The 24,373-nt window shown below is 40.7% G+C and overlaps 1 protein-coding gene across 1 annotated transcript in view; it reads right to left on the bottom strand.

Moving 5' to 3' along the window:
* Nucleotides 1-14,803: 14,803 nt before the first annotated feature.
* The window catches only part of GPR158 (G protein-coupled receptor 158), a 309,748-nt gene continuing 300,178 nt past the window's right edge, over nucleotides 14,804-24,373 (bottom strand). The window contains exon 11 of the mRNA XM_040352535.1: nucleotides 14,804-16,644. Coding sequence (XP_040208469.1) covers nucleotides 14,842-16,644 — 1,803 coding nt within the window. The 3' untranslated portion in view covers nucleotides 14,804-14,841. The remainder of the gene's footprint in view (nucleotides 16,645-24,373) is intronic.

Here is a 24,373-nt window from a genome sequence, read left to right as displayed (position 1 = left end):
GTCAGAGATACGAAGGCTTCTCAGGAGATACACCGTCGTATCTCTCTGTGAATCTGGCCTGTTATTTTTATTGTGGATAGAGTTGGAAAAGGTTAGACCCTCTGTTAAGATTTTGTTGCTGTCAGTGTCCCCATTGGGAAGATTTATTCCTTCTATTTATATTTTTCAATGGGGACACCAGTGCCAGGGACAACCATCTAAGAGGGGGACTCCCTTCACTTTGGGATTTTTCCTTCAACCTCTTGTTGCACCTCTGGGACAGAAAATTAAGGAAAATTCCCCCAATAGTATACAGACAGCACGAAATACTGTAATGCCGCGTACACACGATCGGAATTTCAGTCAGGAAAATTATTTGGTTGTTTAAATCTTTCTTACTCTATCCAAAACTATGAGGTTTTCGGTATACATGAAAAATATTTTTTTAGATTTTTGGGAGTCACCTTTTCATTTAAATCAGTGGTCTCCAAACTGCCACCCAAGGGCCAGATGCAGTCCTTTGCTAGCCTTTATCCGGCCCTTGGGGTATTATTCTTCCAAATGATATCAGGCACTATTCCTCCCACTGACACCAACTATAGGGAACTAATCCTCCCACTGACACCAACCACGGGGCAATATTCCTACCTACTAATACCAGTGGTGGGGTATTATTCTTCCCATTAATACCAATACCATTACTCTTCCTCCTAGTGACCACCAACCCTGAGGCAATGTTTATTCCCACTGATGCTGGGCCTGAGACATTTTCTAGACCCACTGGCCACAATAAGGCCCCCTAAAGTCTGAAGGACAGTAAACTGGCCCTTTGTCTGAAAAGTTTGGAGACCCCTGATTTAAATTAATCCAAAATTGATAACATTTTTGTGCTGTGCTGCGGAGAGTGGTCACTCTTCAGTAAAGCGGCCAACTGACAGTAAATGTACACACAGCTTGTAAAAATCATCACAAACTGTCCGTAAATGTAAGTTACAGGCAGCGGCTGCCCATAAAATAATATGGCTGTTGGCCAGCTTCAGAACTGCGCATGAGCAGTTGTCAGCACCGGCCAGGGCTTGGATGGGGGGTGGGCCCGTGAGGATATCATGGCACTGATTTTATAATTTTCAGGACTGAAGGGTGAGCCAGGACTTGGGAGTGGAGCTCTGTCCGGGACTGTCACTGGAGAACTGGTGGTCTGGAGGAGAAGAGGTGATGATGAGGATCTTACCTGTGGAACCGCCGAGCTGCTCGGAGGACCGTGTCTTACTGCTCTGCATGAGGGCGATAAAAGGTCAGTGACAGCTTCAACCTCCAGGTATGCCACACAAATTCTGTGGGGTGGGGGGGTCACTGATGTAAGTGGGGAGTGAATACACTAAGGCAGTGGTGTCCAAACTTTTTTCAAAGAGGGCCAGATTTGATGAAGTGAACATGCGCGAGGGCCGACTATTTTGCCTGACATTCTTTGAACCATTAAAATTCGGTCTAAGCGTGTTCGTCCAAGCAACTAATACACGGCCCAACAAGAATTATCTTGCCTTTGTGGCTGTGTCTGGTGAGGAGATGAGCTTGGGTGTGTTATTTGGATATACCGTATTTATCGGCGTATAACACACACGGCTTACCATTGCCATGAATGCAGCCTGACCATTGCCATGAATGCAGCCTCACGTACCATAAATGCAGCCTCACATGTATCATGAATGCAGCCTGATCGATGCGCATCTGCAGCCTCAGAGGGCAGAGGGAGGGGGCGGGACGAGTGCCGACAGATTACAAACAGGAGAATCTCTTGTTTACTCTGTGGCCTCTTTAATACAAAGTCCCACCTCCTATGATAGACAGAACAGTCGTCCAATGGCATCACAGGACAAGGGACTTCCAATACAGATGCTGCTGAGTAAACAGGAGATTCTCTTTGGCGCTCGTCCTGCCCCCTCCCTGTCCCCTCCAAGGCAGTGCCGATAAATATGGTATATATCTTTTGTGGCCCTGGGGGCCACAAATAATATATATATCCAAATCCCCAGGGGGGCCATATTAAATCAACAGGGGGACCGCATTTGGCCCGCGGTCCGGACTTTGGACATGCCTGCACTAAGGTAAGGGGGGGAACTGATATAAAGATTCTCTCTTTTATCAGTAACTTCCTCTTTAGATACGAGTTTGCAGTATTTCCCCTTACAGTGCAAGGGGGAACTCTGCGGACCCTGATGTAAAGGGGAACTCTGATTTAAAGGGCAATGTAATATACCCTGATGTAGGGGGGGGGGGTTCTGGTGACCAGAGACCACCTTACATCAAAGTTTCTTTTTACACCAGAGTCCACAGAATTCTCCCTTACAATAGAGTCCTAAGAGTTCTCCTTTAATTTAAAGTCCACAGTGTTCCCTTTATTTCAGGGTTTGAAGATTTCCCCCTTGCACTGTAAATGGGAACCCTGCAGACTCTGATGTAAGGGGGAACTCTGTGCTGGGTTATATTAACCTGACCTTCATGTAAAAGGAGAAATATGTTTTTTGCCTTTTGTTATACCATAAGCACATTACTAATAGCACTAGCTACACGTTAGTAGCTTAAATATTATTTGCACTAAAAACGTTTTGAACTGTCAGCAAAAAGTTGGTTCTGTCAGTAAATGTGGTACAGTCTCACTTGTGTAGAAGGCACCGGCTGTTGTGTAGAAGGCACCAGCTGTTGATCTCTTCTTACCTGCAGGCAATATGCTCCCTCACCTTCTTCTCTGGATGTCTTTTTTGACTGATTGGCATGCAGTTCCAAGTTGAGTGCCTTCTGGAAGACATTCGGAAATACAGTGTGGACACGCCGTTGTCCTCAGGGGTGATAATTAAAGTGTATTTATAGCTGTGTCCTATTCGGGAGATTATTCCTTATTTCCTGTCCCAGAGACACAACAGGAAGTAAAATCCCCCAAAGTCAGAGTGCAGGAACAGGTGTTTCACTGGAAGATTTCCCCTCTGTTATGATCCCGCTGACAACTGTTAGGACTTGTTCACACTTGTGGTGCTCTCTGAAGAGCGATCTGCATTTGAATTGCATTTCAGAAAGCATTTGTCAGGCAGTGAGGAGGCACCTGCTTTAATCCGTTTGACCCTGCAACCGTTTGTAGAGCAGATCCATTCATTTGAATGGGTCATGATCAGCAGGCAGTAGCACCTGCTGAAAGCAACAGGGACTATAACGTCTGCTGTGGTTGCAGCCTTTTTACATCTCCAGCCCTGTGCAGCTAAAAAGGGAGTGGTTGGGGGGCAGTAATTCTAAAGCTCAACCACAAGGTTTTAGCGTCCCACACACACACACTGCTAGTGTGAAAAAGCCCTTAAAGTTCGGATCATCTGTCACTGTGACAATGACCACTATGACAAATAAAAAAGCTGAATCTCCCTAGCAGTAACAGAGGCAAAAAACAAAAAAAAACATGACAGAGATGCTAACACTTCTCTACTCTATCGGGGGGGGGGGGGGATTGCTTTTGAAGTGCTTAACTAGAAGTACAGCCAAAGTTTGTTTGGCTGTACTCCTCCTATGGATCACAGGAGTGCAGTTCTTTTGGCACTCCTGTGACTCATTTTCAGCAGACAGAGGGCTGAAATCCGCTGTCTGCTGAGTTCACAGAACCTGGGCAAGATGGAGTCGGGATCTGCCCACATGCCTGGACCTGCACCCGGCCCAGCTTCTCAGGAGGCCACTGAGTGCCTGAGCCCCCCGTCCCCATAACAGCCCAGCGCTCCAGTGAGCTGAATGACAAAACCAAGCAAGAACCGAGCGAACGGCGTTGTTAGATTGCTCGGTTCTCAGTGTTAGAGCTGGCGGGGGACAGATGCAGCTACCACCTAGGGAAGTATGAATATGCGAAAAAAAAATCTGTTTTAACCGCTTCCATACAGGGCATTTTCACCCCCTTCCTGCCAAGACCAATTTTTAGTTTTCAGCGCTGTTGCACTTTGAATGACAATTGCGTGGTCATGCAAAACTGTACCCAAACGAAATCTTTATGTTTTTTTCCCCCCACAAATAGAGCTTTCGTTTGGTGGTATTTGATCATCTCTGCGGTTTTTATTTTTTGCGCTATAAACAAAAGAAGAGCGACAATTAAAAAAAAAACACAATATTTTTTACTTTTTTATTTAATAAATATCACAATTTTTTAAAAAATAAATTTTTTTCCCTCAGTTTAGGCCGATACGTATTCTTCAACATATTTTTGGTAAAAAGAAAATCGCAATAATCGTATATTGATTGGTTTGCGCAAAAGTTATAGCGTCTACAAAATAGGTGATAGATTTATGGCATTTTTATTTTATAAATTTTTTTACTAGTATTGGCGGCGATTTGCGATTTTTTACTGTGACCGTGACATTGCGGCGAACACATCGGACACTTTTGACACGTTTTTTGGGACCATTCACATTTATACAGCGATTAATGCTATAAATATGCATTGATTACTGTGTAAATGTGACTGGCAGGGAAGGGGTTAACCACTAGGGGGCGTTAAAGGGGTTAATATGTTCCCTAAGGTGTGTTCTAACTGTAGGGGGGAGGGGACTCTCAAGGGGAGGAGACCGATGTGTGTTCCTCTGTACTGGGAACACACATTGGTCTCCTCAACGCTGACAGGAGGTGGATCTGTGTGTTTACACACACAGATCCACACTCCTGCCGTGATTACCGGCAATTGCGGGCACCCGGCGGCAATCGCGCCGGGTCACGAGCGCTGCCGCAGGCGCGCGCGCCCTAGATCGCCGGGAACACAGGACGTCATATGACGTCCCCCCGTATAGGTGAGGAGTTCCTGCCGCCGTCATTTCCCTATGGCGTGGTATGGAAGTGGTTAAAAGTCAAACATCTATCGGTTAAAAAAAATAATATTACATACATCATTGTTATTTACACCATTTTGTACTTGAATGTTTTAAAAAATAATACCTTTCTATTCAATCTGCAGCTGCTATGACTGTCAAAATCTGTCAAACACAGTACAGCCTTCTTGCAACAGAAGGTGTTCACCACATCTCCCACTTCCCTCCCTCACACATTCCAAAAATAAGGGATGTATTGCTCATTGTATGATATGCAAATCAGTCATTAATTCCCCGGGCCAGCTTTACATTCAGAACTGCAGATCTGTAGCACAGATACAGCCTAATGTATAGAGTTTTTTTGTGCAAACAGCTGTTTCAGGCTTGTTGTCCAGTCAATAAAAAGCATTAGGGGGAGGAGAGGGAGAGGAAATTAGGGGTGGTATCAGGTCTATGGGGCCTAAAACGCTTGTAATCGGCCAAAAAGAATCTCAAGTGCTTTTTTTTGAGTGAGAGGCATTTTGCTTCAGTCGATAGAATGCTCAGATGTGAACAGGGTCCATCGAAATGAATACGATTTTGCTTGTTGAGCGTTTTAGAGCTACAAGCAGAAAATCGCTCAGGTGTGAATGGGGCCTAGGGTCTGGGAACCATAGAAAAAGACCACAGTGCAGGACCTGTATAGCACCCAGCGGTTAACAACATATTGCACTACTTGGCAAGGTGAGCTCCTAACGCAGGATCATGTGCCCGAAGCAAACATTACAGGCCGGCCCCACATAGTGGGGTGCAGGTATTGTCCCAAGGTACATAATGAGGCTAAGCAATTTAGAAACTGCTAGAGAGCCTGGGGCAATAAGCAGTCTGATCTTAACAGAAACACCAGAGAAAAGAACTGAATGGCTAAAAAAAGAAAAATACTTCTCCAGCGGAGAACACGGCCATCACCTAAGGACACTAGCAAAAAACAGTCTCACGGACTGGGCAGGGTTATATGAGCATGCATTAAAGATGGCCCTAATTTTTTTTTCCAGTGTCCTATCACTTAAAGGTAACCTGCATACAAACCATGGTCTATGAATACACGTCCTATACTGCACAATTTGGCTAAAAAAATGTACAGTCTTTTCTTAATTCAATGAATGTATACCATTGTTTAATAATAAAAAAAATATTATCAAGTATACGTGGCAAGCATATTAAAATCTACTGTAATATTAAAGATTATACCTTAATTTGCCTTGTGGTAACGTGGTAAAATGTGCATTTTAGTGCATGTTGTGGCAAGTGCAGATGTCAATGGACCCTTAGGGGTGGCAGATACAGTTCGCCCCTGGAAGAAGTATGTTTTTTTACGAAACGAACGTAGGGCGGAGCGGCGCGCTGTCGTCACCCAAACAAGCTCCAAACATTCCCCAGTGGACGGGTGTCTGTGAATTTGTGTTCCGGCCGGCACATCAGATTCAAGGCGATCTTTCAACTGCATTTCTGTAAGTGCATTACTTTTTTTAAATAAACATTATTACCCATTTAATACACTATGTGGAGCCTTTATCATTGTTTTTATATGGTGGATATTGCTGTCGGTGAAATCACGTGTGAATGAGACCCAATTGGATCATATACATCTGAACTACATGACTGGGAGTGATTGCCCTTTTATATGCTGTTCATGATCCCCTGTAACAAGGGATCATGGAGATCTGGTAAGGATCCAATCAATAGTCTGGTGGAGGATTTATCACTGTTCCCTTTGGACACGTTTTCTACTACATGACATTTGGCACAACTCACGGGTGTTCTGATAAGACCTTCGCCAATAATTTATGGACTTTATTGTTACAGTTTATAATTTTAATATAATCTATATTAACTTATATTTTACCTGTTTTTGCTTATTTTGATTTCCAGCTTTTGTTTATATATGTTTTTTGATTGAAATGTATATATTGTTTTTGTTGGTATTACTATAGCACTGTTTATTAACACTGATGGATGTTGAGATGGCCACTTAGCGCCCTCTAGTGGCTACCCATTCCCATCACACCACTTTTTTGATACAGCAGTGTGCTATATAGAACACTGTATATCACTTAGGCCGGGTACACACGGACAAACATGTATGGTGAAAGCGGTCCGTCGGACCGTTTTCACCATACATGTCTGCCAGAGGGCTTCTGTACGATGGTTGTACACACCATCGTACAGAAGTCCGCGCGTAAACAATACGCGGGGCGTGTCCGCGGTGTCGCCGCGTCGATGACGCGGTGTCGCCGCGACAATGACGCGGCGACGTGCGCGGCCCGCCTTTAAAATGCTTCCACGCATGCGTCGAAGTCATTCGACGCATGCGAGGGACGGCGGGCGCCTGGACATGTACGGTAGGTCTGTACTGACGACCGTACATGTCCGAGCGGGCTGAATTCCAGCGGGCTGTTTTAAAACAAGTCCAGGAATATTTGTCTGCTGGGAAAAGGCCCGGCGGGCAAATGTTTGCTGGAATTCGGCCCACACACGACCAAACATGTCTGCTGAAACTGGCCTGCGGGCCAGTTTCAGCAGACATGTTTGCTCGTGAGTATGGGGCCTTACATTTAGAAATCACTGTTTGGTGCTTTCAATAGGTTCTTATGTTTAGAGTTTGCGCGATGTATATCTTTCTCACACTTTTTTCTTGTATTTATTGTTTACTTGTTAATCGCAGCTCTCAGAGTGAATAGGCTGTTATTGGGCCGTAGATTCTTTTTTCTTTCTTTCACTCCTTTTGGTTTATGGTATTTTAGCGCAGTTTCTTTTCTTTTTTCCAGATTTAGTTCGCACACCTAAGGCTTTTGATGCCGCTGGCAGAAGATTACACAAATTAGAGCAAACATTACTGTGTATAGTCTACTTGAAATAAAGTCATATAGTCAATTAAATTATATAGTACAACACGAGTCAGTTTTCTTACAAATGTGTTTTTATTGTATTTAATATAATATTTACATGCTGCGACACATCACAACATAAGTCTATCAAATTTTTTTTTAATGGTGGATGCTGTACAATAAATACCATTATAATATATATCCTCTCCAGTAACACAGATTAGGGTGAATTTTCTTACATTTTATGTATTATGCATATTTTATTTCTAGAGAAATACTAAAAGAAGGCAGTGTTTTCCTGGTCCTATCTACCACTAGCATGCAAAAAACTAGGCTTCAAAACTAAAACTACCAGCAGATTTTATGCAAAGAATGTCATTGTCAGTGACCAAATATTATTGTGCTGCTTATGTAATGAGGTTAAAAAAAACAAAACATAGAATCTGTTTGTTCTGAAAACAACACGTTTAGAAAGGAGAGAGACACGAGCGGTGGAGTGCAATTGATGCATGCAGTCAGAGGACAACTTACCATTGGCTTTTTAGAAAAGCTATATATGGGGAAAATGTCTGTTCATAAAAGGACATTTCCATTCAAAACTGATATTTCTTCTTTTCTGCTTTTGTTAACAATTCTATTTATGAGGGATTCAAATTATAGCCAACCGCTGCTTTTGATTTACTAAAGCAAATAAACTTTGCAAGGGAATTTTACAGAGTTTAGTGAGTTTAGTGAATTTTACACAGATCATCCAATCATGTGCAAGAAAAATGCAGTTCTTTTTGCATGTAATTGGGTATTCTTTGCAAAGTGAATATTCAGCAGTATTGATAAGCTCTTTGCTAAATTCCCTTGCAAGGTGACCAGCCTGTTTGTGTTTAGTAAATGACCCCAACTGCCTCAATAGATACTCAATAGGCTGCCCCAATAGATACTTTATATTGTTGAACAAACGGTTAACCACAGAGTTGATTTGCAAGAGACTGAGGTTTGTGAGCAGGGGCAGAGACGCACACTGTAGTGGCGAAATCTTGCCGCTGGAGCCTTAGGAAAATAAGCATTCTAAAGAAACATACGGTTTTGGTGGAACTTGGCTTTAGGTGCTGTTGACCACTTAAAGCGGAGGTTCACCCTCAAAACTAACTTTCTATCTATGCTATCTGCAGCCTTAATAAAGGCTTGTAGCGTTGTATTTTTTTTTTAATCTGGACACTTAACTGTCTTCAGCCTCACTTCTGGGTCTTCTTCCTTGCGGGGAGTGGGCGTTTCGCTCCTTTTCCCCGATGGGGAGCTCTGCGCAATGTCTCCTGGAAAAGAGTGTTGATCCTCCCAGGAGACGATTCACGTGCGGGTAAAGCGCGTCATCGCCTTCCGAAAATATCCGACGGGGACTCGGCTCTTTACGGCGCTATACGGCGCCTGCCGTGTAGAGCTTACTGCGCAGGCGCCGTAAAGTGCCGAGTCCCATTTCGGATATTTTCGTAAGGCGTGACGCGCTTTACCTGCACGTCAATCATCTAGGCCTCGTCTTAGGAACGCCTACTCCCCGGGGGAGCGAGAACCCGGAAGCCCGGTGAAATAAACGAAAAGAAAAGTAAGTAAAGCGGAAAAAAAAAACCCAGCATACTGTTGATGTCAGCATTATGCTGAAAGTAAAGGTATATAGATGTTTTAAGGTGAACCCCCGCTTTAAGCACATTGGGGTAGGTTTACTAAAACTGGAGAGGGCAAAATCTGGTGCAGTTGTGCATAGAAACCAATCAGCTTCTAACTTCAGCTTGTGCAATTAAGTTTTTACAAAAAAAAAAAACAGGAAGCCAATTGGTTTCTGTGCACAGCTGTATCACATTTTGCACCAGTTTTAGTAAATCAACCCCTTACATCAGTTACACACAAACAACTGGATGTCAAAGGAAAACTGCACTGTCAACCTATTTTTATTAGTTCACACCTTTCTTAGAGCCAATTTCTTCTCCCTTAAAGCCCTCTGTGTATATTTTCTATATGCTTACATTTTTTCAGATATCTTTTTGCCTTTCTCCTAACAATCGGCGTCCTCTTTTCTAGTATTGGGCAATACTCAGTGATGCAGAGAGTGGCTGATGTAATGACATCAGAACCATGCTGTACGTCGTTGTACTGTGATTGCAGGGTACAATGGTGATTCCCTTAAAGAGGAGGTCCACCCCCCCCTCCCCATCCACGAAAAGATTCAAAGTCAGCAGCTACAAATACTGTAGCTACTGACTTTTAATATTAGGACACTCACCTGTCCTGGAATCCAGTGATGTTGGCACCCCAGCTGATGTTTTGCCTGTAAGGGCTACACTTTGTGAATGGCCGGACAGTGGGAGGAAGGCGGACTTCCGGGGGACCTTTCCGCAGTCAGGTCTCCTGGAAGAGGGGACGGGTACCTGTCAAGAACACGTACAGACCCCCCCCCAAAAAAAAATATGTGGCACTGGAGGGGGGAGGAAGCAGATAAGTTGAGCATTTAGGTGGAACTCTTTAAGAAGGTGTGTCCACAACACCCTGCAGACATAGGAAGTGTATTAAATGACGCTGGGTGTCACTGAACCTGGAAGAGGACTGGTGCTGGATGACTGGAGCAGTGAGCCTTGTGGGAGAGGCGAGTATTGTAACAATAAACTTTTACTAATTAGGTATACTACATTTTAACATAGCATTTAAAATGCTTGTATTGGATGGGCAAATGTTGTGTGCTTTTAAGTTCCTTCTGACCTCCTTTTGTGCTGTTTTGTGTATGCTTTTGCATTTTCATTGACTTGTACAAGAAGAAACGTACTTTGGATGCATACAAGTGCCCATACACACAAGCCCTCAGCCCACAATGCACTGCTTAAGCTGCTGTCAAAAGTACAGTTAGCAGACAAACCTTGCTATATTGAAGAATGGTTTAAGGGCTCAAGCCCCGTACACACGGCCGAGGAACTCGACGTGCCAAACACATCGAGTTCCTCGGCGTGTTCAGTCCTGGAGCCGCCGAGGAGCTCGGCGGGCCGAGTTCTCCCATAGAACAACAAGGAAATAGAGAACATGTTCTCTATTTCCTCGCCGAGGTCCTCGTCGGCTTCCTCGGCCGAAAGTGTACACACGGCCGGGTTTCTCGGCAGAATTCAGCTCTGAACCGAGTTTCTGGCTGAATTCTGCCGAGAAACTCGGCCGTGTGTACGGGGCTTCAGAGATATGTGATCACACAATTTAAGGTAATTAAACCTGCCACTGGTTACACAGCATCAATTTCATTATTCCTTGAATACAAGCACACAGTTTTCAATGTTTCCAGGAATTCCATGCTGAGTTTGTGAATTACAGCCAGTCAAAAATAAAATTCTGAAGTGTAGAACATTACACCTCCATATATATTATATCTCCTTAACGTCTTCACATTTTGTCACTTAAAACATGAGTCAATTATTAAAGGGTATCTAAACCCAAGAACAAAAATGCAATACTTTGCAGCTTACGAGTCCTTAGATGTGGTGGCTGCAGTAGGTTTATTTTTCTCAAGCTAAGAACATTTTCAGCAAATACATTGATCTTGCCAAAAAAGCTGTGTTTTTGCCACTTCCTGTGAGCTGTCTTCCTTCATAGCTATCTTTTGTAAAATACAGATTAAAATGCCGCCCCCCATGAAATACAGATGAGGAGATGTGGACATGTTTGGAGTACATATCAGGAGAGCAGCCTAGGAGGACAACAATGGCTCCCTCCAAAGATATAGAAGAGAACTGACATAGCCACCCAGGGACAGGGGGTGTATGTGTACAGGACTACCTGGTGAAAATAAAGTAAAATAAATTCAAAAAAAGAAAATGAATGCAGCCACCACACCAAGGACTAGTAAGTTGCAATACAATAATGTCTTGGTTTTGGGTTTGCATACACTTTATCTCAAAGCATACCCTTCAATTAAAAAAAACAACAAAAAAACAGCTAAAATCACTACATGAATAAAATCTCATCACCTAGATGTGCATGCATATATCCAATATTTTCACAAGTGTTCTGGATGCAAATCTAATAAGCAGTTTCTGACTTTCCTAGTAAAGTTGAGAGCTGCCCTATCTTCTCGCACCCACCATATATCTGCGTTGGCCTATTACAATGACGGTGATGGCCTATTAGAAAGTGTAGCCATTTTAGCAGGTCTTTGGAATTGACAGGTCTACTTTAGGACCACCGAAAATTACCATAATTTGGTAATATAGCATTTGCTAGAGGTGCAGCTGTAAGAATATTTGTGTACCAGTATGACATCTAATAAGATATCCTGCACCAAGCATACTGAATTTTATATTACAAAAAAAAATCAAAAATATTTATTTTGATAGTAAGAATCAACAGAGTGATACTTACAGAATCAGCACTGTGACACTGTATAGTATTTACTGCATCAGTGGCCTGACATTTTATACACAAATGTGGGCTTGCAAATGTAGATGTTCAAGCCTTATGCCGCGTACACACGATCGGACATTCCAACATCAAATCCATGGATTTTTTTTCCGACTGATTGTTTGCTCAAACTTGTCTTGCATACATATGGTCAAACAAATGTTGTCGGAAATTCCTAACGTCAAGAACACGGTCACGTACAACACTACGATGAGCAGAGAAAAAAATGAAATTCAATGATTCCGTGCATTTGTCTAATTGATTCCGAGCATGCGTAGGATTTTTGTGCGTCGGAATTGGCTACAGATAATCGTAATTCCCGACAAGAACTTTTGTTGTCGAAAAAATTGAGGACCAGCTCTCAAAACATTTGTTGTTGGAAATTCCGACAGCAAATATCCGATGGAGCATATACACGGTCGGATTTTCCGACAACAAGCTCACGTCAAACATTTGTTGTTGGAAATTCTGACCGTGTGTACGCGGCATTACTGTGCTGTTGGCCAAATCTCAAAACTCTGGAACCTCTCGAAATCTTTTCTGTTACAATCCTGCATTATCCTTAATAACCCACTTCCAGGCTCCTTCAGCTTTGTAGGTCAACATTTGGATGAAAGGTTTCAGGCCAAAGAAGAAAAAACAACCAGTTTTTAATACTGTGGAACGACTTAAACATGGGGTTAAACCAGGCAAAACAAGGTTGGCTTGCCCCTGCATCAGGGTTCAAGGGAATGTCCAACACTTTGTAAATCAACTGGACAACCTAGGAACTTCAAAATGCCTTGCATGTAAGTGACCGCTTAGGTTTCTTGGAAGTTGATTGACAGTATTCCTCAAAATATTGCCTTAACTATACGTGGGGCTTGGATGCACTTTAAAATACGATTTTGTGCATTTCTTGACATACATCTATATTTGATTCAACAAAAACCTATTCATATGGATTCATAGCGAAGTCCAAATGGTGCCATGATTTTTAATGGATATCAACTATTGAAATTATTTTCCTGGTTGTTACTGCAAAAATATTGCTATGTTGCTTCCAATGTACACCACTAATCTGTCAACAAGAGTTTGGAATGCCCTAGGGGATCTCATTATGCCTAAATAATTCTGTAATGGTTCCTTTGAACATCAAAATATTGACAGACAGAATTTGTATCATAGTAAGCTGCTTGTTACTTGCACAAATCAAGTATGCGAACAATAAAGAAAAATGTTGTCAATAACCCATCTTGTCCTGCATGTCTTACTTTTTTGTGCTGTTGTAGCACACTGTAATAAAAAATAAATACTGTTTTAGTTAAAAGAAAAAAAATGCTTACAATGCATACACTTTAAAGCTGCTGGTACTTTAAACACAGGTGTTTGCTTAGTTTTGAGTATGCCTAAAAAGAAGTCCATTTATAGATCCAAACACTATATATATATGTATAACATATGAGTTTTAGAGGGGTGAAATAAATATTCCCAAGAAAATGTATGCACTGTAGTAGGGCATATGCAAGTGCATACCTAAAAATATTACTTTTGAGTATGGACTGAGTTTAACATTTTGGGGGAATATTTAACAGATTCATCTGACCTGTCCCTATCTTGCTAAGGGAGTGATGAGGTTTGGATGGATGTGGCTTTGCAAAAGCAAGCATTGTCCTGCCCAAAGACACGTAAATAAGGTTGGATATTAGATGGGTCATGGTAGAACTTAAAGCTATCTCAATGAAAAGTAAAGTGCAATTACCATTAGAACATTTGCAATTTGTAGGTCTTCTTGTGCTTATTAATTCATTTTTCAAAATATCAAAGTGTAACTAATTTAAATTCAACGAAGATTCCCTACTTTTCAGTGGTCAAGTCAAAACTGTAAAATAAGGGCAGGCACTTTTTATATCACTTTGATTTTTTTCCTTATTTTTTTGTATTATTCTTTCCAATGTCTCTTATTATTCTACAAATGATAATAAATATGTGATTCAGAGGTAAAATAAATACAGTCAAACATTCGCTTTTGAAAGCTTAAAAAAAAATAAAAAAATGGGTTCTCTAATGGGTGTGAAGTCCATCCCTGACAAATTACCACAGTTACATGAAAATACTGATACTTCCTTTTCATGGACTCTTGAAGAAACCATAGGCAATACGTAACTTGTCCTCTGAGTTATGCATACTCATATTTAGGTAGGACCAGTTGATTTCTACTAAATCTAAGGCTATAAGCACTAAATATATATTATATATATAAGCCAAACAGGTACTTTAACATTCCTTTTGTTAAAAATAAGAAAACCCTGATTAAAACCGTATCAAACTAGAGTACTGAATATTATATTGAGGTGAACAAAAAAATAAATCAAATCACAATATAAACCACGTCAAACAAAAAAATAGTTCTTGTACAATATGTGGCTTTCAAAGCCAAGTGAAAAGTTACAGAAACTCTATAAACAAAATGTATAGCAGGTATTTTGGTTGCAATATCAATACAATATCTGCAAATTTGCATAAATGTTTTGTGTCACAATATATCAGTTATTTGCAAATATTATACAATCTGGAATGCTTTAACATGGGACACAACTGTGTACAGGAAACATATACACTAATAAGAAAACGAGACCAGTCATTTTATAAAATGTATCTTTTTGGGATGCATTAAGTTAGCAGTGTTATCAGGAATAAATATGTCAAACCAAAAGTTCCATTTCTTTCTAATGTTTAAAGTATCACGTTCAGCCGCTGTTCATTTATCTTTATTTGTCATCATTGCCATGATAGTCCCATGGACAGATGTCCACCATATTTGTTTTTTGCATTGTTTTGTTGTGTTTACTGTCAGTGGCTTCTGTATCTTGTTCTGATTGTGAAGTAGAAAGATTTTCCCAAGGACATATCTCGACTAATTTGCACGTGTCTATGCCATGTTGGCTTGAGGTACTTTTACCTTTGTTTACTGGAACAGCTAACATGTGGTCTCCAACAGCTGAGCAAACCTCTGCACTTTTAGATTTGTCCATTTTAACATTTAAGCTTTTTGGATCCAATTCTTTTTCATGACCTCTATTTCGACCTTTATCCTTTTCAATATTTTCATCTTTTTTTGAAGATGTTACAGAATTTTTTGTTGGCATAACCAGTACCCTCTTTTTTGAAGGAGATATTGGCATCTCTCTGGATGGAGATGAAGGACTCAAACCAGGGCTGGTAGGTGAATATTTACCTCTTGTTACATTTAATCCATCCTGGGATTCAAAATCCCATGGGCATATCTCTGCCTGAAGAGCTAACGGTTGTGGCAAATTGTTATTGGAATTGATATGGCCATCTAGAGGTGGTAATATGCCTTCAATGATAGGGAGATTCTTTTTGTGTTCTTTATCTTGTGAACTAGCAGATATTTGTTTTTTTGGTGTTTCTTGCTCTGCTATTCCGCCATCACCAGGATGATGTTTTTTGGAACTTTCATCTTTCAAAGCCAGTTCTTGGCTATCCCTTGTATTTAGGTCAGATTTTCCTGAGCTCTTCTGTTTTGATTGATGATGTCCTTGTTCTGTTGTCTTAGTTCGACTGTGAGATTTGCTTTTGGAGCGGGATGTGTGATTCTTTTCAGAGTCTAAAGGAGCAATGGAGACATGCTTTTGTACTTTATTTTCAGAAGGCACAGCAGTGGGTGTAAGATCGTACATTTCCCAAGGACACACTTCTTCAATATCAAATTTGTCTTTAAATCCTAGAGCACCTATTGCTTTATCAGCTTCCCCTAATGTCAAATTCAATGCCTGTTGCTTCATTATGCCAGGCTTGTGACTTTTTGGGGTTTCCTCAATAGGGCTTGATGTTCTTGGCTGCTGCTGATCTATGTTCTCCTCTTTGTCAGGACAAGACATGCCTCTTTGTACCTCTTTGTCATTAGAATCAATTCTTTTATATTTTTCAGAGTCTTCCAAGCTTTTAGTTTTTTCGCCTAATCCTAAGCTTTTATCCTTAGAGTTTGCAATTGCGCTAAGTGATTTTTGCAAGACAGATAAACTTGGATGCAATGGTTTCTTATCTAGAGTAAGATTATGGGCACTTGCAGACTTGCAGACTAAGGGCACTGATTCAGCAGAAACAGCTTCTAGTTCTTCAGCCTCCCTGTGACCAAGTTTTTTCCCATTCACAGAATTCCGTATTGAATTTTCAGACACATCAATTTTTTCTGTGGAAATTCCATTGGGTTTGTCATCTTGCCCTCTCAAATGATCGTAGGTGCTATGGGACTTTTTCAGCGAAAATGGCCGGTGTTTTGTGGAATCTTCCTTTAATTTTGGATTGTGAGCATTTGAATCCTGGTGACTCTTCTTACTGGTGTTTTTTGGGTTACTGTGATCTCCACCTTCTTTGTCTTCTTTAGAACACTGCCGGCTAACAGATTCAGGGATCTCTGTTATCCTTCTCATAATTGATCGCCCCAAACCCTTCTTAGAACACCTCTTTTTTTGAAGATGAGGATTATTTGCAATCATCTTTTTCCTTTTGTAGATCTCCAACTGAGTGTACAGTTTCTTCAGCTCATCCTAGAATTTGAAACACAAAGAGTATTATAAATTAAATAAAAAATACATTATTATTATAAGAATTAAAAATGTATTACATGTGGAACAATATACTTATAAATGCTCACATGAAATCTGAAATTTTGACACTGAACAATGTGGCAAACGTATGCTTTTTATACTGTCCAATAGTTTAGGTGATAGTTTTCTTTTAAGCAACTAGGTGAAAGATAAAAATGTATGTAAATCCAAAAAAAATGTATTTCATATTTGTGCAGAGTATGGACATGCTAAATCTCTTATCAGGAATTGTATTGCTGCTTGGTGCCTGTAGTTGGAAGGTCCCTGCTTGGAAGATTCATTGTCATATTCTATCCTGGTCACCATTGTTTCTGGTACAAAAAATTATTGTAAATTTAAAATTTTGGAGAAACAGGCAAAGGGGAATCTTCCAGTGGGGGCAACTGTTTTGGAGCCAATGAGGGACTTTACCCTTAGTTCGGAGATGTTTCATCCTACACAGCTGTGTCTCTGGGACATACGATGAAGAGAAATATCTCATACGGCACACAGGCAACAAAACAAAAATTCACCATTCCATACTTTACCCAAAACAGAACAGTTTTAGCTTTGTAAAGAAATATCTGGTACTGTGCGATATGTAAGGGCATTGTCACATGGGGAGTCCAGTCCCCTGTAAGATACAATTCTAGCAATTTGTAGCTTACACAGGATTTTTCTTTGACGTCTGGTAGCTGATTGAAATGGCAGAGGAGAAAAAGGAAGGCAGACATGTGGGTCTGTGGAGTCAAAATTAATGTGGACCAGTTGCTTTGCCATGCAAGGGGTAATATTTAGGATTAGGTTAAGGTGATTGTAAATTCTTTTTTTTTTTTTGTTCTATTAACGGCTGAGACTCTTGTGGATATCGCTGGACAGAGATGGGGCTCAGAGAAATTGTAGGGGGGGTGAAGGGGGCTGCTGTACACAGAAGGCTTTTTTATCTTAATGCATAAAAAACCTTCTGACTTTACAACCCTTTTAAGTTTAGCATTGTGTAGATATTTCCTTTTTTTTTATCATGGTCAGGACTCAAACGTAAAATGTTAAATTATAAAAATGTTTTCCCAGTTTCATGAATATGAAACTTTAAATCTGAATACTATTTTCAGGCAGCAGGTGGAGTCTAAAGGCCCGTACACACGGTCAGACTTTTTGCCAACAAACTTCAAAATCTGCAAGTTTTCAAATTTGTCCGATCGTGTGTACGCTCCATCGGACCAACTTTTTCGGGTTTCATCGGACAAAAAGTTCGGTCTGCAAACGGACAAACTTTACGTCAACAAAAGTCCGATGGTGCCTAGTCCTACCGTGTGTACAGCAAGCAATTAGACTTTTGTACAAAGTACAAACGCGCATGCTCAGAAGCAAAGACCAGCCGGGAACCGTACTGTCTGGTAAAACTAGCGTTCATATTTGAAAGAGCACATTTGTGATGCAGCAAGTTCTGAAATCAAGAAAAGCAGCGCACATTCTCTTCTTCTTTATAATGTAATAATACTAAAAGCTGCTTTGATGGTGATACTGACAGAGTAAAAACAAATGTCTTTACTTTGGATTAGTGTATTTTGGTTATATGAATCAAACATATTTCTATATTTTTTTGTGGGTCAAGTTAGCACAAGCCCATTGCGCAACATGTCTGCTTGACGAACGGACATTCAGAAACGAACAAAATTGCACGAAACTGAAAATCGTGAATGCACACAGACGAAACCTCTACTAACTCTCGATTAGCAGAAGGAGCCCAAAGGGTGACGCCAGAGAATTAAACTTCCTCTTTTAAACTCTCGTCAGTACGTTGAAACGTCCCTACGTTTGTGTTTGTTGCCGAAAATGTCCGAGCGTGTGTATGCTATGGGTGTGACCGGACAACTCCCTTCGGACAAAAATCCAAGGGAAAGATGTCCGACCGTGTGTACGAGGCTTTAGGCTACTTTTAATGTGATGTTCCATTTCTCCTTGTTTCATATTGACAAAGTTTGTTGTTCACAAAGGTCAATAGCTTAATATGAAATTTACACACAAATCACAGTCATGCCTTATACTACTCACTTCTAATTCCACCTTTTAACAGAATGAAGAACTCGAATGTAGACATAAGGCTGATGGGGGATTAAACTCTCTGCTGCAAATTAAATATCAATTTTGAGTGGACTGGCCCCTTAAGTTTACTCCAGCCTTCCAAAATACTGCCCTAATACAGCCACACCACCATTTTCAGAATGCCTATCCCCTTTCACACACTGTTCATAAACATTCCACAAAATAGGGGTGTCTTAGAAGTGTGTTATATAAACATTTTTCTGGACAATGCCCTTTTTTAACTTTCATATCAAGTGCAGTTTAATACTCATCCAGTGTGTCAGTCATTTTTTATACATGCATTACTGCACACATCATTCAGTGTATATATAGGTATCAGTGTTGTTAAGTTGAAAAAAAACATTCACAATCAGGAACAAGAAACATGACCACAAACGTGCTATAAAACCAACACTGAGTGCATAGTTATTAATGATACAGGTTATCATTAATTGATTAGCCTTTGGAGCTTGATTGTGCTGATTGTGCTAGGTGATACAAAAGCACATTCTCTGCTCACATGAATTTGTCTGATCCCAACATTGGCCCCATAGCCATTGCTGCTAGATCGCCACTGGTCATCAGGTGTCTGTAATGAAAAACCAGACTAACTTGTATCAACATAAGTAAGACAGCACCAGTGGGAATTCATCATACTGACCATTGTGCATGAAAACCAAGGGCCCTATGACCTGGAAGTGGAGCTTCCAGTTTTTTTTGTCAAAGCTTAATTGAACAAGCTGAAGTTAGAAGCCGATTGGCTACCATGCACTGCAGCACCAGATTTTGTACGCTCAAGTTTTATTAAATGAACCCCAGTATCTCTGCTGCAAGTCTGCTTCAAGCTTTAACAACCCTTTTGGTAAAATATTACTTTCTAAGGTTAGTTTTCAACTTCCCTGCTTTTTATAAGTAATTTCCTCATGTTCTTGATACATTAGGGGCAGGATTAGGTTTAAGAGGGCAATAATAAATAATACTGCCATCCTGAAACTAACTCATACCCTTAATGTTTGCAAAGGTTTCAGTCATATCCCTTCTTTTCTTTCCTTCAGTCTGTACATTCCCTCTTCTCATATTTTTTTATCCCTCAGACCTTTCATTGTTTGTGTTGCCCATCTCTGGACTTGTTCTATCATATCAATATGTTTTTGTAAAAAAAGAGGGGATGGTGGGGTAACGGCTCCTAAAGCAAGTTTCTAAATGTTCTAATGTTGCACCTACAATTAGTAATAACTAATAACTCTTAAAATAATAATTATAAAGGGCGCAATTAGACAAATTAATTAGAAACAAGGCCTGACACGCACACTAACAGGAGCCCTCCACTTCCGCTTGGGTAGCTGAGACGCCACGAATCACATAGCAGTGAAGGATTGACTTCTGCTTTCCTTTGAGCTGTTTTATACCTACTGTACCGCGTACTGGACTATGTAAGTGCTAAACTTTTAAGAAATGAAAAAAGCAATATTATACTATTCCTGCCCTTTATGGCTCTTTGTGGTGGAGCCAATTCTACAGAATTCTATGATGGGGGCTGGATATATCCAGTAGAGGATACATAAGTCAGAAGAAATTCACGTTTATATACCATTGCATTTTGGATTGGAATCCGGCTTCTTCCATATACGATTGATTGATGGTGAGGAGATTCCTGAAGGGGTGAAATTGATGAAACAAGGAGTTTCCTATAATACACGCTTAATGGTCACCTGGTGGCCGAGGTTATCTGGTGAGCGCATTATATTATCACTTCGGGTGAAGCATCACTTTATTTGAGATTTTGAAGCACATTGCACTTTAGAAGCACGGTGTTGGAGCATATACAGATGAATTGACCATAGTGTTTGTTATGGACTTTTCAGATTTATTGATTTATTGTGCACTTTATTAATTGAATGACACTATATTTTATTAATTAATTTGTCTAATTGCGCCCTTTATAATTATAATTGTAATATATTTTTGTAAGTTAGGTCTCCAGAACTGGACACAGTATTCTATGCGAGGTCTAATAAAAAATCTATATAGGGGAATCAAGACATTCTTCCTTCTGTTGATGATCCCTCTAGTGATAACTAAAGGTCTACATAAGGGAATCAGGACCTCCTTCCTCCTGCTGGTGATCCCGCTAGTGATAAGTAAAGATCTATAAAAGGGAATCATGACCTCATTCCTCCTGTTTACATTCCTCTAGTGCAGGGGTAGGCAACCTTGGCCCTCCAGCTGTTTTGAAACTACAAGTCCCATGAGACATTGCAAGACCCTGACAAACTCAGGCATGACTCCTAGAGGCATGAAGGGATTTGTAGTTTCACCACAGCTGGAGGGCCAAGGTTGCCTACCCCAGCTCTAGTGATAACTAAAGATCTATGTAAGAGAATCAGGACCTCCTTCCTCCTGTTGGTGATCCCTCTAGTGATAACTAAAGGTCTACGTAAGGGAATCAGGACCTCCTTCCTCCTTCTGGTGATTGAGCTGTAGTTTTCCTGTTTTGACCAATCTACAGCAAAGCGAATATCATGTTCGATGTTACAAACACCATATGGAATATCAACCCTTTTTGTACACCTTTGTGTCATCAGTAAAAATACATACCTCTGACACAAAAAGTTCAGATATATCATTTAAAAACAGATAAAATAAAACAGGACCTAGTACTGAGCCTTGCAGTACACCACTAGTGACTAGTCTCTGTTCTGAATGAACTCCATGTACATCCAAACTCTGCTACACTTTAGCGAACTGCGTATCTACTGCACACCATCCAAGGTTTTAGTCTTAGCTTGTACAATTTTTTTATGCAAGAATTATGCGGAATCATATCAAAGGCTTTGCTCCAATCAAGATATGCTTTTTCCACAGCACCACCCTGGTCCAAAACATTTCTGATATAGTCGTAGCAGGAAAATATCAAATATAAAATAGATGAAGAATGCATTCCATTATCATATTTAGGTGCCACCTTTAAAATGGACCTGCACTGGGGGGGGGGGGGATATTGACTACCATGATGTACAATAAATACAAGACAGAATACACTGGAGTTGATTTACTAAATCTGGAGAGTGCAAAATCTGGTGCAGCGGTGCATGGTAGCCAATCAGCTTCCAACTTCAGCTTGTTCAATTAGGTTTAGACAACAAAAAAAACTGGAAGCTGCTTTGTTTCTATGTACAGCTGCACCATATTTTGCATTTTCCAGCTTTAGAAATCAACCCCAATGTCTATATGCAATTTCTAACTTCAAGTTCAACCTCTTGATTTCCTGAAACACAATCTCTATTTAGGGCTGCCATAGACCACTGGAAATTATTTTGCTGTTTAGATCACCGTATCACATTAGATCTGTTACAATATTATAGTGTAGTGCAGGGGTTGACAAATTTGCTTGGAATCTAGGAGCCAGCTAAAAAAGTTAGGAGCCAGAAAACGCACCCGTCCCGACGAGCTTGTGCGCAGAAGCGAACACATACGTGAGCAGCGTCCGCATATGTAAACGGTGTTCAAACGCAATTTTGAAGCGTGACATGTTGGGTATGAATTTACTCGGCGTAACATTATCTTTCTTAATATTAAAAAAAATGGGGATAACTTTACTGTTGTCTTATTTTTTTAATTAAAAAAAGTGTAATTTTTTCCCAAAAAAGTGCGCTTGTAAGACTGCTGCGCAAATACGGCGTGACAGAAAGTATTGCAACGATCGCCATTTTATTCTCTAGGGTGTTAGGATAAAAAATATATATAATGTTTGGGGGTTCTAATTAGAGGGAAGAAGATGGCAGTGAAAATAGTGAAAAATTACATTAGAATTGCTGTTTAACTTGTAATGCTTAACTTGTAATACCAACGGCCACCATCAGATGGCGCCAGCTCACATCTGGTGGTAATAACTTGTAATTCCAACGGCTCACCACCAGATGGCACCAGCTCACCTTCCAAGCCAAGTCGCCAGGACACTATTTCTAGTCGCCATGGCGACCTGGCGCCCGGGATTTGTCGATCCCTGGTGTAGTGTATGGTGATGTGCTGTTACAGGTAAGTAGAAACCTTGAAACATATATATATATATATATATATATATATATATAGATACTGTATATAGATAGATACAGTAGATAGATAGATAGATAGATAGATAGATAGATATATAGATAGATAGATAGATAGATAGATAGATAGATAGATAGATAGATAGATAGATAGATCAAATAATTTGCATGGTGTTAAGCGGATCATCATATCAACAAATCAATTTTCAGGTAAACAATAAAAAGTCCGGAAGGTTCAATATCTGCAAATGGCAACAGTGCAATTTAAATAAATAAGGTAAATCCTAGGTGACAGTGCCGGGGGGTGGTGGGTGGAATAGTGTATTCCCTCTTTCACTCTGTGCAGAAGAAAAATAATAAAGGTGGGTGTCTTTTCTTTTCTTGTGTAGTGACACCTAAATGCAGGGTGGCCTCTAACCTTACTGCTGTAAGGTAACAGCATATGAGAATAATTTTGGAGATCCTGGATGATGTGATCAATCTCGCTGTGGACTTTTATGAATGGAAAAAAATGACTTCCGCTAGGTGGCCTTATTCTCCTGGTAGACGATTCCCACCGGGATAGGTGTATTGTATATGCTTCTTCTGAGCTGATATTTGTTCTGGGGGTCCCTCCCGGGCTTACCCATATGATATATGTACGGAAAGAAGGGGTCCCAGATAGTGTAATATTGGATTTAAAACTGGCTACAAGGGCATGTTCAGAGGGTGGTGATAAATGGGGAGAATTCGGAATGGTCAGGGGTGGGTAGTGGGGTCCCCCAGGGTTCTGTGCTGGGACCAATCCTATTTAATTTGTTAATTAATTTGTTCATAAATCACCTGGAGCAGTGCTTTAAGTGGGCCAAAAGAGGTGCCGGTACTCTATTAGGCGCCGGTGCTCCCCCCCCCCCAATACTGAACATGAAAATACCCTTAGAAAGTACCCTGAAAAAGAGCTACTGTAGAAAGAGCTACTGAACATAAATAAAATGTGCAAAAGGGTATTGAACAAAATGTTGTACAAAATGTACATAAAATAAATTATAAAAATTATAATAACATACTAACCATAGAACAGTAAACAGTAAACAGTAAACCTGATTGGCTGAAGCTTCACCACGGCGGCAGAAGACATCGAGGGAGGACATGGAAGCTTCAGGTAAGTGCTTTTTACTGGGAAAGGGGCGACAATGGGCACAGTGGCATCATGGGGCACAGTGGTGACAAAGGGCACAGTGGTGACAATTGATGGCACAGTGGCTGCATTTGGTGGCATGGCACAGTGGTTGCATGTGATGGGCACAGTGAGGCTTCAATTTATTTATTTTTTGCGCCCCCCCCAATTTTGAGCACCAGCCGCCACTGTTCCAGACATTTGTAATGTTTGTAGATCCTGGGACACACACACACATGTGTGAAGGTAAAGTGTCTGCAGGGAAAAGTCAGGGAAGGGAGGGGGAGAGATAACAACCATCTGAGAGGAGCAGTGTGACAGGCAAAGATGAATGGATCTGTGTGAGGACGACAGGGAGCAGGACGGCAGGCCAGATAGTGGCTGAGGAAGGGAGGAA

This window comes from Rana temporaria, chromosome 5 (genome assembly GCF_905171775.1).
Source record: "Rana temporaria chromosome 5, aRanTem1.1, whole genome shotgun sequence".
NCBI lineage: Eukaryota > Metazoa > Chordata > Amphibia > Anura > Ranidae > Rana > Rana temporaria.
This window is presented reverse-complemented; position numbering and strand designations above follow the sequence as displayed.